Source organism: Chionomys nivalis, chromosome X (genome assembly GCF_950005125.1).
Source record: "Chionomys nivalis chromosome X, mChiNiv1.1, whole genome shotgun sequence".
NCBI classification, from domain to species: Eukaryota; Metazoa; Chordata; class Mammalia; order Rodentia; family Cricetidae; genus Chionomys; species Chionomys nivalis.
The window spans coordinates 62,022,001-62,041,224 of NC_080112.1; the positions used below are offsets into that span (position 1 = coordinate 62,022,001).

At 36.4% G+C, this 19,224-nt stretch overlaps 1 protein-coding gene across 3 annotated transcripts in view; it reads right to left on the bottom strand.

The window, feature by feature from the left end:
* Positions 1 to 19,224, bottom strand: part of Pola1 (DNA polymerase alpha 1, catalytic subunit) — a 329,844-nt gene that overhangs the window by 161,213 nt on the left and 149,407 nt on the right. For 2 of the 3 annotated variants that reach the window (XM_057760368.1, XM_057760369.1), the window contains 2 exons: positions 18,980 to 19,111; positions 12,254 to 12,428 (listed from right to left, as the gene is read on the bottom strand). In XM_057760368.1, the coding sequence (XP_057616351.1) occupies positions 12,254 to 12,428; positions 18,980 to 19,111 (307 nt within the window). The remainder of the gene's footprint in view (positions 1 to 12,253; positions 12,429 to 18,979; positions 19,112 to 19,224) is intronic. The other variant, XR_009056492.1, reaches the window with a different exon arrangement.

Here is a 19,224-nt window from a genome sequence, read left to right on the forward strand (position 1 = left end):
AGGCTGGCCTCAAACAGGAAAAAAAGTATCTGGTGCTGCCACCTAGAGGTAGAGATTTTGAATTTTAAGACTGCAAAATAGACCTGCAGCATAAAATTCCCTTTGTGACAACCCAAAATTAAAACCTGTCAGAAATGGCGTTAAAGCACAATCTTTACCATCACACTTGCCCTGCCTGCATATATGTTCTGTAATTAATATTAAACTACTCACAGTGTGTAACCATATGAAAGCTCAGCAAGAGATGTAAAACTGAATTCCAAATTCCTTACCTCTTGTACCGATAGCTTTCTCTGAACAATTGATTTAGAGAAACAAACTTAAAGCGCTGTTTGAGAAAGGAAACTTCCACTTCTACTAGACTGCTTTTAGTTGACTTGAATCATTGGGTCAGACAGAAAATAAAGAAAGGAGTAACCTGAGTGGGTTTTGGAAAAGCAGTTATCTGGCAGAAGAACAGCTGTGATTTCCCCACAATAACCAGAGATGATGTGATGTGTGCTTTAATTCACTCCTGCAACTTGTAGTGATCAAGTCACTTGTGCTGAGATGGGAGGGACAGAAGAGGTAGTAGAATGAAATTAAAATACTGTCATTTATAATTAGAAAATTTCTAGGATCTCACATTATTTTGGCAACAGGATCAAAGCTCTCAGTTTCAAAGGCATATTTATAGAAAGTAGCATCACAGGAACTGGGGTGGGTGAGTTTTAGCAGTACAGTTTTTACTTAATATCACCAGTCTTAACCATACAATGTAACATTTGACACAGAATTATTTTTTCTACTACTTTCAATTTTAAGCACTGCAGAATACTCCTATTCTTGGACTATTAATTTATGTCCCTTCTCAAATATGTAATGTGTTCATAATTGAAGACATATGTTTATCTGAGAAGCATCATGACATATTTGTTTATTTCTCTTTTCTTCCAAAAATACAAGGTGTCAAGACAACTGAAAAACTGCAGCAAAGCCAGTTTCTTCCATACATTCACGCAAGTGGAAAAGGGAAAATCTATACAGATGACATTCAAGTGAGAAAAGGAAGTAACTGTTATCCACAAACAGTTGTTTGTAATAAGAATCAGTTGCGATACTAGGGAAGGCAATTAATGGACTTATTGCCATTCTTTAATGAAAATTTATCTTAAGAAGTAATTCATTTTTCCTTCGTGCGAATATAGGCTTACATATCTGGATTTCCTAGAAAACAATATATAAAATGCAAATTTAGTATTAAGGAAAAATTGTGAAAACTTAAAGGATCAATGCTCTCTCCATAAACAGCTGTGTATAAAAATTACCCAGTTTTATTTATAATAGTCCCAGATGAAAACTAGGTTAATGGATGTTAACAGTAGAATGACCTACCCGCGATACTACTCAGCAATTAAAAAAAATGGATAGAAATACAAGCAACATGATAGAGTGAAAAAATATTACATGAAATCAAAACAATTGAACATATCAAGCAAGTACATACTGTAGAAAACCATTTATATACAATTATAGACTAGGGAAACGCACATATGGTGACAGAAATCAGATGAGTGTGGCTGTTGTGTAAGGGCTGACTAGGAAAGGGCAGAAAGAATGAAGTAATCTGCCGTGATGGAAATGTTCTAAAACCGATTTATGGCAATCTTAAGACTTTATATCCCTTCATGATAAAATATATAAGTCCTGAGACAGGTTGTGGCAGTGCACACCTTTAGTCCCAGCACTCAGAAGGCAGGGGCAAGTGGATCTCTGTGAGTTCGATGCCAGCCTGGTCTATAGAGTGAACCCTGTCATGAAAAACCAAAAATAAATAAATAAATAAATAAATAAAATTAAAATAAATAAAAAAAGTAAATCTTATTTATTTAAAAAAAATGTGGTCTAGGAGATATTCACAGTATGTTTCCAAGGGGATCATATTTAGAACATGTAAGAAATGCCTGAAAATCAATGAGAAAAATACAATTCAACAGGGGAGATGTTTAGCTGACCAAGAAACTTGGAGAAAGGCTCATCAATCATCAAATGTGAAGTAAAGCCACAATGGAAGGTATGAGACTACATAAAATGAAGAATAAAGAAAACATCAAATATTGGTAAGTACACAAAACATTCAAATACAGTTTGCATTGTGTTAAATTCACTTTAGACAATTTGAAGCAACCATGAAACTGAACTAACATGTATACAATGGCCTAGCAGTAGTACTAAGTACACACCCACCAGAAATAAATGACTATATTTAAAAGAAGAGATGTGCAAGAATTCTTCAAATAGTGCTATACATAATTGCCAAAGGTGGGAACAACCCATGAACATACACACAGGATGTATGAATATAGTGTGGTGTAGGCATAGTTATACAATGAAACACTATGTAAAAATAACTGAAAGTACAATTACACAGATTAGTCTCAAAAACACAATACAGTGGAAGTAGTCAGACAGAAAGAATAAAGCCACAATTCATACAATGTCCCCCAAATAAGAAAAATTCTTCCGTGTTAGAAGTCATAATACCAATTTTCTGGTGGTGGAAGACCATCTTTAGGGGACAGAAGATAAAAGTAATAGATTGTTTCATGAACTCACTTCAGATTACACAGCTGTGTGTTGATATGAAAATTCAACAAGCAGCTCGGTTACTTTTTTTTCTCTATTTTCACTTAGGAGATGAGAAAGGTAAATACTAAATATTTCTTATGATAGACCTTATAGCTTGTCTTGATGTCATGACTAGATATAAAGTACTTCTAGAAAAATGTATAAAACAACATCTGGGAAATACTATTAGCAAAACATAAAAGAAATTGAAGTAAATATAAATGTGGCTAGGTTTTTACTGCAAGTAACAATTTACAGGATAGCCGGGCGGTGGTGGCGCACGCCTTTAATCCTAGCACTTGGGAGGCAGAGGCAGGCGGATCTCTGTGAGTTCGAGACCAGCCTGGTCTACAAGAGCTAGTTCCAGGACAGGCTCCAAAACCACAGAGAAACCCTGTCTCGAAAAACCAAAAAAAAAAAAAAACAATTTACAGGATATATATAGGATAGAGGAACATGTTTAACAATACCACATCAATGCAATGAGCAAATGCAAGAGCCAAAAAACTTCTTTTACAGTACAAAATCTTCAGCTTCTTTCATAAATAGTGATGATAAAAAAGAAATTTAACTATCACACAGACCTAGACTGGTTTCCAATTCAAATACTGAGCTTTAAAAAACTAAGTACATTCACAGTATGATCAGAAAAATGTGTAATGAAGTAAATGAATTGTGGGTTCGTTTTCTCTCTCTCTCTCTCTCTCTCTCTCTGTGTGTGTGTGTGTGTGTGTGTGCGTAATGAGATGATAAAACTGTGGTTATGCTGAAAGGGAAACTGATGTCATCTGTAAATGCAAAAAAAGCTCTTACAGATGAAATAATAGGATTCACATCGCGGTAATTGGAGGAGCTAAAAAAGAAGAATAAGACTAGCCAGCCAGAATTGACAGGCCATGAAGGTGAGTGATGACTACTTCAAGGCTTACTTATATAGCTCTATTACAATACATATTAAATTTCCTCATAAGTTTTAAAATACCATGAGGCCAATTTAAAAATAAACAATTGACTGAACAAACTTCAGACAACTAGCTTCTAACACCAAAAATAGCTTCTCCATAACCAAGAGCTAGTTCCAGGACAGTCAGGGTCGTTACACAGAGAAAGCCTGTCTTGAAAAACAAAACAAAACAAAACAACAAAACCCAAACAAACTAGAGTTCTTTAGAGCTCAGTAGCATTATCTCAAAAGATTTCCATTCACAGCACTCACATGGTGGATTATAACCATCTATAGCTCCAGTTCTAGAGATCTGACACCCTTTTCAGTCTTCTGCAGGCACCATTCATGCACATGCATGCATGTGCACACACAACACACATAAAATAAAATCTATTTTAATTGTAAAAGAAATAACAGATAAACTTTTGGGTTATTTAAATACTGTTTTGGAAAAGATAGCTCCCAAAATCTCAAAGTAACAAATTCCTAATGGGCAACATTCATGACTTCAACTCAAAATGTTTTTAATGTCTTGATGCTACACCTGAGTATGAATTTTAAATTAATGAAATGTGCACAGGTTGAATGTGCCTTATCTGAAACACTTGGGACCAGAAGTGGTTCAGAGTACAGATCTAAAATTTTAACATATTTGCATATACATAACAAGATTTCTTAGGGATAGAACCAGCCACAGTATAAACATAAAATTCTTTTACTTTCCATATGATTCTTGTATATCCATCTGAACCTAATAATTCTATGTAATACTTTCAATGTACCTGAGTTTGACTATCACATGAGTACATGACCTGTCATATGAGAGTAGTTGTGGTATTTTCCATCCTATAAGTCAGTTTTTTGTAAAATTGAAGGAAAAGAGCAGTTAAGGAACTACTAAATTATTCAAAGTATGTGGTTAGGTATCATCACGCCAGTTAGTGCCAAAAGGCTTCTGATTGTGAAGCATTTCAGATTAAGGATGTTCAATCCATACACTAGTTCAGAAAAACCTTTACAAGTATCTTTATTCTTTAAGCATGAGAATAGATAGAATACTTTGTGCTAAATAGAATTTTAAAAATAAAATATCACAAATTAAATAACAGACTAATGATTGATTACCACCTCACAAACAAATACATTAATATATGGGGTAAGGGGAACAGGCAGAATTCAAGGCTTCTATTTTAATAACTTCATTTTAATAAGCTATTGTTTAACTTCTTTCTCTGATTTTGTACAAACTGTATTATTTTTAACAATAAAATAAGCTTCAACATTTGACAAAAAGAGGAACTAACAATCTACTACTTTACCCTTTGCTGTCTTATTTATTAATATATATTTAATACAGTTTAGGTACCTTAGTATGATGAATTCAGTTCTCTTGTTTGCTATGTTTTATCTATTTTTCTATTAGCAACTTTTTTATAGTGCTGAGAGCAAATCTATGACCTCTTAAATGATAGGCAAATATTCTAGCATAGAGCTATAACCACAACCATATTTTTGTTTGTTTGTTTTGTTTTCTTAAGAAAGGATCCATGGAGGTTTGAGTAAGAATGGCCCTCACAGGCTCATATGTTGGAATACTTGGCCCCAGTTGGTGAAACTATTTGGAAAGGATTAGGAGGTTTAGCCTTGAGGATGCAAAAGATTTGCACCATTCTCAATATGTTCTCTGCCTCCTGCTTGTGGATCAAGATGTGAGCACTCAGCTTCTGCTCCAGATGCCTGCCACCATGCCTCTGCTCTGCCATTATAGATTCTAATCATTTCAAACTGCAGGCCCAATTAAACTCTTTCTTTTATAAGTTGCCTTGGTCATGGTGTCTTACCACAGCAATAGAAAAGTAACTAAGAGAGGGTTTTACTACATATAATCTAGGCTGGCTTTAAACTTATGATTCTCCTGCCTTAGCTTCCAGAGTGGTAGGATTACAAAAGTATGGATCACACCCAGCACAAGCAACACAGTTTTAAATCATCTGGGGTATGCTAAATTTTATTATCTTTTTAAAAAGATAGGTCTAATGTAAACAATTTGATAAATCTTCATTTTTTCTTCAGAATTTCTAAGTGTCAACCTACTCCAGTGATTTCCTGAACTGTTCTGGCCTTGTTCAAAGTTCTTAGAAGCTTCACTGCTTACATTATATAGCATACAGTATACAAGTTAGAGAGAGGAATGGATGTACAAGCTGTGCAACTGATACCCTTATAGAGATACCACATCAATTCCCTCCAAGTGCTCAGAGAATAGAGGTAGTAGCTGAGATATCATGGGTAATTCCTATGGAGATACTGGCACACAACCTATTTTCATAATGCCCTAAATATTTCAACATTCATAAGTTCTTTCATGAAGACACCAGGTAGGTGTGCTCTTTGCTTTGCATAATTTTGATAACCTTTCATTCTACATCTTTTGGAAACAGGCTGTGATGTATATTAGATATCCGTACAACAGTGAAATCGTCTAATCACTTGGCCTGAACTCAATTAAAAGAATGCATAGCTCCACCTCACCTTTGTATCCTTCACAAAGGATATGATGCTGGGCACAACAGGCCTAACATTAATTTGTTCAGTGAATACAAAAGCAGATTAGACAGAGAACAGGAGTTATTGGATAATGAAATTGGGACAGAACCGCAGCATGTAAAAAGAGGATCTTACCAACTGTCAAGATTTCCCTTAATGCACTACCATGCATTTGACGTTAGTTTTTAAATTTTATTATTAACTATATGATAGAAAATGTAAAGCTTAAAATGATGGCCACATATAATACTCTTGTAAGAGTTTAAACATGAAAAAAGACAAATCCTTTGACAAACTAATACTCAAGGCAACTGATAGTTGCACCATTGTTTTACTCTCAAGCAATGCACTTCATTCTATCCCCTCCATGCTATTTTTGCAGATAGAGATATATCTATCACCTCAAGAGTGCCAAAAGCATTCCCAAATATTGCTTACCTACTATTTCATTGATTTGTAGAAAATAAATAGGCTTTGTCAATTCACAAAAACTAACTTCTGTAATATGAGTGGCACGCACCATTTTATTTTATTTTTTGAGACAAGATCTTGCTATGAAACCCAGATTTTCTTTTGTTCCTTCTTTCCCCATGCTAGGGTTTGCAGGTATGCCCAGCTAATAGCATTTTACAAAAGAGAACTTATGCTTTCAAATTTAACTCACAAACACAAGGGATTATATTCATTCTGCCTTCTCTGAAATGAATATTTTCAGAAAAAAAATTCTCGATTCACATTCTTCAAATATCAGTAAATCCTCAGGACCCATAAGAAAAATGCCCAGAAAAACAATCCTTAATTTCTAGCACTGAATATAAAAAAATGTACTTTATAGCTGTTGTAAAACTCATTGTTCATTGGAAGAAAAAAATTAATATAATTCTAAGTACTATTATGCACAAAATAAAATTTACGGAAAGATAAAATTCTAGGATGAACTTTCCATTATCCTTCTCACTAGTCTGGTTTGCTAAGAACAGAAGACTATTTGGATGTTTAAGCACACAGTGAGTATTTCATCCACAGAATGTAAAGAGCTTTCATTAGAGCTAGAGAGAAAGAAAAACCTACAATCTGGAGAACAAAAGCTAAGAGTTCCAAGTTTTAGTGACCATGTTTCCCATAGGGTTATTATATAAGAGTAATACTATATATTTTTTCTATTCACAGATGAAAAAGAGTAAAATTTTATTTTATTTAAGCTCAATAGCAATAATCTTGCATAAGTTTCAGAAAAAAATGATATACATTTTATAGGGGGATAATAAGAACTATTAGTTATTAGAATAAATCATTCTCTTTCAATTCAACAAGCTTATTCACTCATTCATTTAATAGACTATCCTCTTTCTCCTTTTTTCCATTAAAATGGCTTTCTCATATAGAACACCTGGTCATGCAGCATGCGACCAGACAGAATTCAGGAAGCATCTTGATGGGAGAAAAATAGAAATAGAGAATTTCCAAAGTGAAGCCACAGGATAAAACCAACACTTGATGCTTGCCTTTCATTTCAAGGAAAGTAGCATAAAGGCAGTAGAAAAGGAAAATGGTAGCTGAAAAATATACTTGCTCTCAACAAAAGAGACTTAAAAATAAAAAATTCATGAACTTAATCATTTTCCTAAGAAACTATACCATTATTCCTGATTTCTTTGTACTAACTAAAAGGACAAAGTATCAAACTTCACTAAAGTTTCGATGCTGTTATACATTTCATTAATCAAAGATAAAAACTCCATTAAAAGCAAGCGAATTATTTTATGTCTGTGATTAGGCAGCTGGAGGGCTTGTATTTCATGTATACATTTGTACACTTCAACTTATTTAACAGTGTCGGTTCACTAACTGCAGTTTTTTACATAAAGAAAACAGATTTAGAATTTTGAAAATAAATTATAGTAATTTTATGCCTAGAGCTTGCACCTCTTTGAAACCCCCATAACCCCTACCACTCCCCTTACTTTGACACTACCACATCCCCTCCCTATCCCTCACTAAAACCACAAACTACAAGAGAACTGCTAATGGGGGGCTCAAAGCCCCAAGTGAAAAGCCACCTTAATTTTTCATGTGGAATGAAGAAATAAAGGGTGCACAGTTCCTTAAGAGAGCAGAAGCAAATGCCTACTGAGATTTGCCTAGTGCATTTTAATGTTTGCCTCAGCTCCTAATGGTTGATACTCATTAATGCAGAACCCTACACAAAGAAAAAGATATACTACTTAGTAGGGCTAGTAATGGAGAAGATAAGAGGAGACACAGAAGAGAAGGGTGGCTATACAAGTAACAATTTTACATATTATTGTTATATAAAAAAATTATCAAGAGGCCAAAAGGAAAAGTAGTTTGGAATGAGGGAATAGCAGCAGTTTCTCCATGGCTCAAAATACAAGTATTCCATTGGTTTTAATAAGTTATATGGCATGAAGAAGGAGCTACTGAAGAACTGTGTTGACACTATCTGTTGTACCAAGAAAGCTTTCTGATAATGGAGTAGGAATCATGGGTACATGATGGGACATGTCCAAGACTGAAAGAAATCCTGTATAGATTGAGATATGTCAATCACATGAAACCCCCAAAGATGGGACTCATTAAACTGCTAGTAGAGCTTTGCAAATAATTTACTTAAACCAGATTCATAAAACTGCCAGTTATGATAATGTATATTTAAGTAAACAAATAATAGCAAGTAATACTGTCAAAAAAAAGTAAAAAAAAAAAAAAAAAAAACACTACAGATGCTTGAGTTCCATGGTAGAGTGTAGAATTAATATAGCCAAGGCCCTGAATTCGAACCCCAGCATACAGAAAACAAATCTGCTCCTTGTGGTCTTAATTATGACCTTCAGAATGAAAAACAGTCCAGTTCACTCCCAGTATAACCAGTCTTGACATACCAAGTGGGTCTCAGGCCTATCCACACAGAAAGGCTTCATGACCCTTTACTGTCTTATTTTGATAGAACTCTATGTTCTGCACTTCCTTCTGTTAACTAGCATTCATTATTTTTTTAGTATTATCTTTAATTCATTTACTTTACATTCAAGCTGCAGTTTTCCCCCTCCTCTCCTCCGAGTCTCTCCCCCAAACTCCATCGGTTACCACTCCCTCCCCCAAATCTACTCCTCCTGTGCTTCTGTTTAGGAAAGGGCAAGCCTCCCACAAATATCAACAAAATATGGTGTATCAAGTTCCCTTAAGACTAGACACTTCCCCATGGGCAAGGTGATCCAGTATGAGAGATAGGGTCTCAAAAGCCAGCAAAAGAGTCAGAGACCATCCCTGCTTCTGCTGTTAGGAGTCCCACAAGAGGACCAACCTATATAACTGTAGCATATGTGCAGAGTGCCTAGGTCAGTCCAGTGCAGGCTCCCTGGTTCAGTTCAGTCTCTGTGAGCCCCTATGAGCCCAAGTTAGTTAATTCTGCAGGTTTTCTTGTGGTGTCCTTGACTCCTCTGATTCCTACAATCCTTTATCCCCCTCTTCTGCAGGATTCCCAAAGCTCGGCCTAATGTTTGACTGTGGGTCTGCATCTGCAACTATTTCCATCAGTTGCTGAATGAAGCCTCTTTGGTGACAATTAGACTAGGCACAAATCGGGTCACAAGGAGTGCAAACTGGTCCAGCCACTTTGGAAATCAATATGGTGGTTTTTCAGAAAACTGGGAATCAATCTACCACAAGACTAAGCTATACCACTCTCGGGCATATGTACAAAGGATGTTCAATCATACCAAAAGGACACTTGCTCAACTATGTTTATAGTAGTTTTATTCATAATAGCCACAACCTGGAAACAACCTAGATACCCCTCAACCAAGGAATGAATAAAGAAAATGTGATACATTTACACAAGGGAGAATTACTTAGCTGTTAAAAAACAATGACATCATGACAAATGGATAGAACTAGAAGAGATTTAGTGAGTGGACTGTGGGCAGGTGGGAATGGGAACACAAGAGATCAGGTTGCAAGGAATGAAGGGGGGAAGAGTAATGAAAGAGACTACTGGAAAGGGGGGCATTTCAGAGTCAGGTTAAAAACCTGGAAGAAACGAATCTCCCAGGAATATATACAGATGATCCCAGCTAAGACCAAGAAATAGGGGATATATAGCCTAAAATGTTATTCATTCTTAAGATGGGGCTTTCCCATCTTCCCTCCATTTCAGTTCCCAGTCTCTGGAAAACTCAAAACAAAACAAAAACCACAACAGGACAGTATGCCTTTGGATCAAGTTAATTATTATATAGCAAATGGAAAAACTGAGAGAACTAATAAAAAACTGGATTAGCTTTGAGGTTTCAGTGAGAAATGTGGAGGCACAAAGTAAAGTTGAGAGGAAGGTGAAGCTCCTCATGCTTGCATATCCATATTGTCTCTCTTCTGTAAAGAACATCTTTTACAGGCTCTTAGAGCCATGCTATTTATCACTAAGAAGCAAATTTAACACAGTGGTCAGGAGAAGCTTCAGTGTCACATAGTGCTTAGTTAAAAATCCAACTATAGCCCCATACTTAACAAGTTATATGATCAAACTATCAGCTACTTCACATAAGCTTCCTCCTCTGTAAAATGAAGCTTCAATGCACCTATATGAAGCTGTCACAAAAGCTGAATAAGATGTGGCAAGTACTTATCAGAGCAAACAGAGTAAGCACTCAATGAATAACAGAAAAAAAATGAGTCTAAAAAATCATGCATTTATAGTCTCCTCCTCCCAGCTGAGGATTTATAAACATCATCAAATACAACTCAACTTGGAGAATACATTATATGATTATTTTGGTAGCAGAATTTTATCTTCCTAATTATGTTTTGCTTAGGCAAATGTCAAAAATGAGTTTCCACTTCCAGATCAGACACTGATGGGATAGTAAGATGGGGGTGGAGGGGTTGATCTCAGAAACACACTCAACAGGGGCAGGATGGAATATATGTGATTTGATAATGAGCTTTGGAAAATCCAATGACATGCCACAAAGACATACTGAGTACTACCTATGCATAAATCCTATGGACTGAAGGAAGATGGACATATTTACACAGAAGCCTGAAATTAGGGTGGCAGGTGGCTATACCACCATGTGCTGAGCACTCCCTCTGCCTCAAGCCCTGTGCTGAGCATCACACATACATCTTATCTCTCTCAGAGCAATTATAGTCTATTACTCACAAAATAAATCAATGTACAGAACAAGATGCAGAGGCTTGTTAATATCAAAACTAGCATTTAAACCAGGTCCCAGTGATGCCAACATTCTGTAACACTCAAGCTAGACATTTTAGTTAAAGTCAGAGAAGACTTTTGCAAGAAAATGAGCGACACATTATTTAGAGAATGCACAGGTTGGAGTTAGAAAACTAGTCTGAAACAGTCAAAGCTAAAGTCTATGAGATGTCAGCAGCATTAGTAGACTTGATTTATGGAGAATGTGGTACCATCTAAGGACTTTATTAAGGAGTACTTTAAAAACATTCAGCCTTGCTTATGACAGAATAAAGCAGGGACCTTAAAAGCAACATAACTATGCTCTGGTCACTTGGAAGTGAAATGAGGGATGTTTAAAAAACATTTTAAAGCAAAGATGGCAATAATAATGACATATTAAAGGGTGAAACTGAAATAAAAATCAAAGAGACATTAAGGTCTCAAGGTTAGCTGTTACCTCCTGGGATGATGATAAACTAGGAAACAGCTAATTCCTATAGAATAACAGTGAGTCTTATTTTTTAGAAGAATATACAGTAAAAACTAAATATTACAAAGTCACGTTTTCTCATTTTATAACAAAATACCTTTAGACAAACAAGATGGCTAAAAATGCAAAATATCATTAATGGAAGGTCACTAATTAGACCTTTAAAAATTTAAGTCCAATGACCATATTGATACCTAAAATTCTTTCTCCCTCTGCACCTACTTAGTGAGTACACATGTAGAACAGGCACAGATTTCCACAGATTGCTATGTATATGTGGAGTTCACATTCTAATGGGAGATAGGAACTAAACAATTGTAAAAATTAAGAAACAAAGAAGTAATGACAAAATCCTGAATCTACAAGCAGGAATCCTAACAGTTACAAGAGGACTAAGTATATCATGACTTTCTTATGAGAGTTCCCACATCTTTGAGACACTTACCTAGCCACAATGCAATGAGCACAGAATCAATTCCATCTATGGGCTCACAGATCCGAGCCACGACAGGGTGGATCTGCTGGGCCAAGTAGTATTGGGTGTCGATGACTAAATTGTCCTGTTTCTGCAGCTGCTCAGGTGCATAGGCCCTCTGAGTTGCAGTGAGGTTTGACCCATCCTAACAGAAGACATGGTATAAGTAAAGTTGTGAGCAAAGCAATAATCACACATACACTTGCTTAATCAAATAGGGGGACAACAGTTTAAATTTTATGTGCTCAGCTCCAAACACCAATAAATGGTACCCTATTGAAAAGCTCACATATATCTTAGAATAGGAAGCCCAAGAACTTCTCGGCCTCAATCTTATCCATTGCCCGAGAATGTAAATCCTATGTCTTGTGTTCTTTGCTGTCAGAATATGGAACCAGTAAGCAAGATGTCACTAGCTAGATCATATAATTCTACCTGTCATGACATAAAAACACATTGCAAGACTCGTGACAATTAGTCTACTGAGAAAGGCTTTTAGAGGCACAATAATAAAAGAATAGCATGTCTTTTATTCTGTTAATACAATAACTTCCAGCCACAATTCCAGCCATAGAAGCATGTTAGCACCCAACTTTGCCCCAAATGAGCAAGTGGGAAAGCTCAAGAAATAAACCCCAGTAGAAACAAGGCATATATGCAAGACATAAGACAGAACAGTAATAATAATGCACAATCCTGGTAGGGTGGCTAATTTTCATTGTTATTTGACTAGGCTAAGATATACTTTGAGTTTTAATGAAACAACCTTCTGAGCATGTCTGGAAGAGTGTTTCCAGAGATAATTAACTAAGGTGGAGAAAACGAGCCCTGAAAGTAAGCATTACCATGCATTGTGCTGAGGTTCCAAAATGAATAAAAAGGAAAAAAGGAGAAAGCCAGCAGAGCATCTGCCCAGCGTCTCCCATTTTCTGCTTCTTAGTCCTACTAAAATACAAATACCTTCACAAGCTGGTCCCACTGCCATGCCTTTCCCACTGTGATAAACATATATTCTTTCCAACTTTGTGTCAAAATAAATCCTTTGTCCTTTGTTTCTTTCAGGTATTTTATCACAGGAACAAGAAAAGTAACTGATCTACCTTGAAAGCAGCAGTGCTCAAAAGTCAAATATCTGACCAGAGGAAGGGCTATTTACTCTCCACTGTTAAGCTGGCTCCTCCTCAAGCAAATGAAGGTGGGTTAGAGACTCTTTTCAAGAGCTATTTCTTTTTTACATTATAAAATTAAAGTTGTGAGATTCTATGTAATTAACTCACATGCAGCTCTATGGAGATGTCACTGTCATCTGTGAATCAAAAAGTCACCATTCTACTAGACCAACATCCAATGACTCACTCCACTCTTGCTCTTGACTGAAACAGCAGAATTTAATATTCAGACTAGTAAATTATAACTATTCACAGGGCTCAGCTGCTCTGCAGAATTGATTATAATGTGAATCCGATTCTTTCACTCATGCCACAATCAGTCTCTTCTCAGCTCAGCATCTAGCTCAAAGTTGAGGCAACCTCCCATATCATAGTCTTTCCCAGAGACCCAAACCAGGGCCTTGTCTCTCAGGTTATGTTCCCGATAGAAGGTATCTGTCTTTCAACTAGGTTCTGCCTGGTCTAAGGCATAATGAAATACCTAGAAAGAAAGCAACCCTCACGTTAAAATTTGTCCCACATTTCACAACTAAGTAAAGAAAAAATTAGAATTAATCAGGCTTAAGCAATGTCCTTTAATAAACTAGAATTTTAAGGTGACAATAAGGCAACAGTTGCTAGCTAAGAGTTTGAAAACCACTGGTCTGTGTCTTCCTATATACTATACTTAGACTGCCTTTTAGTGCCAGAAATCTGGTCAGCCTATAGAAGTGTATTTTTTGATCAGTTTAATCTTTATTTTTTGTTGCTGTTGAGGCTGATCTTATGTTGCCCTAGGCAGGCTTCTAGCTCAGAGGACCTTGAACTGACCTTCCTCTTCCTCCCTTCCTCCCTCCCTCTCTCCCTCCACCTTCCAAGAGCTGAGTTTACAGGCATGCGCCACCATACCCAGAAAATTCTCTCACTTTCAAATCATGAATTAAAGTCAAAATTGGAGAAGCAAAGAGTTTTTAAGGCACTGGTGGATTGAATGGAAGAGGTAAAGTGCTTGCCTAGCATTAGCATGCACATGGTCCTAAGTTCTATCCCAAGAACTACAAAACAAATACAACCAAGTTGCTTGAGTTACTTTCTAGCATGTCACTAGAAGTTCTCATAAAGGAATATTTGTACATTTAAAGAGCAGTTGAAAATTTCTGAGCATACTTTCTACTTAAAGCATTTTAACTCTAAATAGCTTGTAGCTAATAGTAACCCCAACATATTTCCAACTGTATTTTAAAAATCTAAGCTCAAAAACAACACAGCTGGTTAGATAATAGTTTTCCAACATGTGCCGGGAAAACATCTAGGCTTACCTAAGACATTACTCAAAGATCTAGTCCTTAAACTGAACAAGACTTCAAGAACATGTGACATACACCTTTTAAGAACAAATAAGGAAGGAAGATTGCTCTTTCTTGAGGTGTCCATCTAGCAATTCATAAATTTTAGGTAATCAGATGCTCTAAGTTAACCATTGTTTGTGAGAAAATAATGGGGGAAAATTTAAATGGTTGATGGGAAGGGGATTTCAAAGATATACCCTACAAAAATTAAGACTAATGAAAACTAAGTAACTACAGGTGTAAAATTAGTAGACAAGAGGCTGATGAGATGGTTCAGCAGTTAAGAGCACTTGCTACTCTTGCAAAGGATTGAGTGGTTTAGTTCCCAGCACCTACATGGCAGCTCCCAGTAGTCTGTAACTACAGCTCCAGGGGAACAGATGCCAGTTTCTAGGTTCCATAGGCACCAAGTACACAAGTGTTGCAAAACATACATGCAGGCAAAATACTCATACACAATTTGAAAAATTAAACTTTATCCGTAGGATACAATATTCTGCACATAAAATATTATATAAAACCGAACTTGTTTGAAAGACAAGCTGTTCTTAGAAGACAACTTGGCTTAGGGCAGCACACAATCTTCTTAGAAACTTGTCACCATACATTATCAAAAATTCATTCTAAATGTTATGCTATAAAACTAGAAAGAAAAAGAGACAGGCAGATTTGGCCAATAAACGTGATGAAAGGTGCAAGTGTCCCACTGAGGGCAACAATGGCAAATTAAAGTCCTATGCCCTTTCTCAGAATATGATATGGAAAATAAGCTGATAAAACCAAATATAATTTGTATTTTAAAAAGAAGGAACAGCATTAGTGGGTGGGAAAATGTTTAAGTCACATCAAATTGGGTATGCTATACTACATTAGACCTTTAGATATATATATCATGCTTTTTTTTTTTTTTTTTTTTGGTTTTTCGAGACAGGGTTTCTCTGTGGCTTTGGAGCCTGTCCTGGAACTAGCTCTTGTAGACCAGGCTGGTCTCAAACTCACAGAGATTCACCTGCCTCTGCCTCCCAAGTGCTGGGATTAAAGGCGTGCGCCACCACCGCCCGGCTATATCATGCTATTTTATACATCAACAAATACCTCCATTTCAGTTTTAAACAAAATACTTTGTTTTAAAAAAACTGTCTAGATTTTATCATTAGATGTTATTTCACTAAACCTGTAATATTTTTCAAAATTGTAAGCTACCATCTGCTCCTGTTATTAATAATCTAGGATCTTGTCCATGTATGTGAAGACCTAAGTGAAAAAAAGGTCTATTTACCAAAATCTTTATTTGCATAATTTGAAAATTGTTTTTTGAAACGAGACTTGTCAGAAGCAATATGCAAAGCACATTAAGGATTTGAGCAAGCCAGACATTTATGGAAATATTTTCCTGCAGGAATTGGCTTTCTCTAACAGTTCTTAATCAAGGGTAACCCTAGGAGGGAGATAGAATCAAGTGCTGATGCCTGTCCATGTACTTACCATTGTTATGTACATCATCTGCAGTATGTGGCAGACATTACATTAGTAGACTAGCTTTTGATTTTCATAAGGCTCTATGCATTATAAAGCAAGCTGGCTGTGTTTTAGCAAAGGGCAATTGTATAGCAATGAATTTTAAAGTTTATCTAAAGATTTTCCTGGAATAATGTAGTATTGCTCTTATTGTTTTAGTTAGGGTTTTATTGCTGTGAAGAGACACCTTGACCACAGAGACTCTTATAAAAAAACATTTAATTGGGGTTGGCTTACAGTTTCAGAGATTTAGTCAATTAACATCATGGCAGTATGCTGGAAAATTCTACATCTTGATCCACAAGCAACAAAATCATCTTTATCCCACACTTGGCATAGCTTGAGCATATATGAGACCTCAAAGTCCACCTCCACAGTGACACACTTCCTCCAACAAGGCCACACCTAGTCCAACAAGGTCACACCACCTAATAGAGTCTAATAGGGTGAAGCACTAAAACACATGGTTCTATGGGGGGGGGCGGTCGTATCTATTAAAACCACCACATTAATGTAAAAGAAAGAATCTTATTCAAATGAGTTATGCGTTGGGGTAAGTAGACCATACAATAGTAATTTTAAAGAACTTGAGACAGGCTTACAACTGACATACAGAAAAAAGTTTGGGTTTTCTATCTTCCAACTGAAGTCAAGTGCTTTCAGAGAAAAAAAAATCCTGATTTCCTTCTCTGCCATACTTTCCTCTTTACCCTGCTAGGGACAAACCATTCTCAAACAAACTAGTTATCAGTTTTAAAGTATGTTGAGAAAGCATACAGTTTCCTTAGAGGTGTTTTACAAAATGTGGAGAAAGAAAATATGGGAAGGAAAGAGGCTGTAGGAAGAGAGAGGTAAAGTTAAGTCTTTGTGCCTTCCAACTTTCTCCATATATCTATGCATTTCATATTTTTTAAGTAATATTTTGATAAGCTAAGAGGAAAAACCACTTACTTTATTATTCCATTCACTGACCTTTCTTATTAAAATTGTCAGAAAAGGAATGATTAAAAACAACAACAAGCTACTACAGTTGCTGGATATATCACCAAAAGTACACATACTATTTTATTTTCTCTTTATGCAGTGTTGAGGATCAAAGCCAGAACATCACACATTAAGCAGGTATTCAACCACTAAGCTACAACCCCAGCCTATGACATAATTTCAGGAAGGTAATTTACAGCTGAAAAACAGTAGTAACTGTGGGAGGTCCTTTTGTCTATGTGTTGCTTTTATTGGTTAATGAATAAAGAAACTGGCTTGGCCTGATAGGGTAGAGCAGTGTTAGGAGGGGAGAACTAAACTGAATGCTGAGAGGAAGAAGGTGGAGTCAGAGAGACTCCATGTAGCTCCACAGGAGACAGAGACCAGAACTTTAGCTGGTGAGCCACAGCCATGTGGTGATACACAGATTAGTAGAAATGGGTTAAATTAATATGTAAGAGTTAACCAATAAGAAGCTAGACTTTATAGGCCAAGCAGTGATTTAATTAATACAATTTCTGTGTGATTATTTCGGGGCTAAGCAGCCAGGGACCAACAAGAGGCCCTCCATACTACAACTGTAATAAGACAGTCTCATAAAAAAATCTCAATGACCTTCAAAAGCTACTTTGACTTTTTTAATGGAACTTGTAATGAAACATTATAGAACTTCTTTTTTAAAGATCTGAAAGCTAGTTAAACTAAACCATCTCTCTATGGGACCAGTCATTCAGAGAACTACCACTAAGTAAGATACTATGGCAATCCAGATTTGACTCAAGGCTATGGGATAATGCTCTTGCACACTGTAAAGATTTGTCACTCATATTGGTTTAAAAAAACACTGACTGGTCAGTAACCAGGCAGGAAGTATAGGTGGGGCAACCAGACTAGGAGAATTTTGGGAAAAGGGAAAGCAGAGAGACAGTCTCCAACTAGATGCAGAGGAAGCAAGATGAGAATATCTTACTGAGAAAAGGTAACAAGCCACATGGTTAAACATATACAAGAATTATGGGATAATTTAAGTTGTAAGACATAGTTAATAATAAGCCTGAGCTAATAAGCCAAACAGTTTATCATCAGTATATAAGCTTCTGTATGTTTCTTTGAGACTGAATGGCTGCAGGACCGGGTAGAGCAGAAACTTGCCTACAACTCAAGATTCCTGTATAAAGACCAGGGGTTTATGTTCATGTGTGCACCTGTGTGGAGGATAGGTCAACATCAGGTAACTTGCTCTATTACCCTCTACCTTATGTTTTCTGTGTATGGGTGTTTTGCTTATATGCATGTCTGCGCTACCTGTACCTGGTGCCTGTGGAGGCCAGAAGAGGGTATAGGATTCCCTGGGAATGGATTTAAAAGCAGTTGTAAGTAAGCTACCATATAGGTGCTGCAAATTGAATCCAGATCCTCTGGAGCAGAAGCCAATGCTCTTAACTGTTGATTAAGTTCTCCAGTAGCCTATATTATATTTCTAAAACAAGGTCATCACTCAATGAATGCCAGCAAGCTCTGAGTATCTGAATGCCCCCACCTTCCAGCACTACAGTTATAAACACAAGCCACTATACCTGCCTTTTCATTTGAGTGCTGGGAATCTGATCTCAGGTCCTCACTCTTGTGTTGAGCTATCTTCCCATCCCAGGATTCTTAGGGGGCACAAGTCTTATAAAAAAATGGAATAATTTTACCTGACAGATGACATAGGACACCGTATCTCCAGCTTTCACCTTCCGGCCTCCTTGAGAATTTATCCATAGGGCAACATGCACATGAGGTAGACTTTTTTTATCAGGGTAATCCTGAGGATCCTTTGTCAATGCCTAAAAGGCAAAAAAAGAGGAACAATAATCTCACCAAATTTTAAAATAAATAAATAAATATATATATATACATATATACATATTTTTGCCAGAATCATATATGTGTAACATGA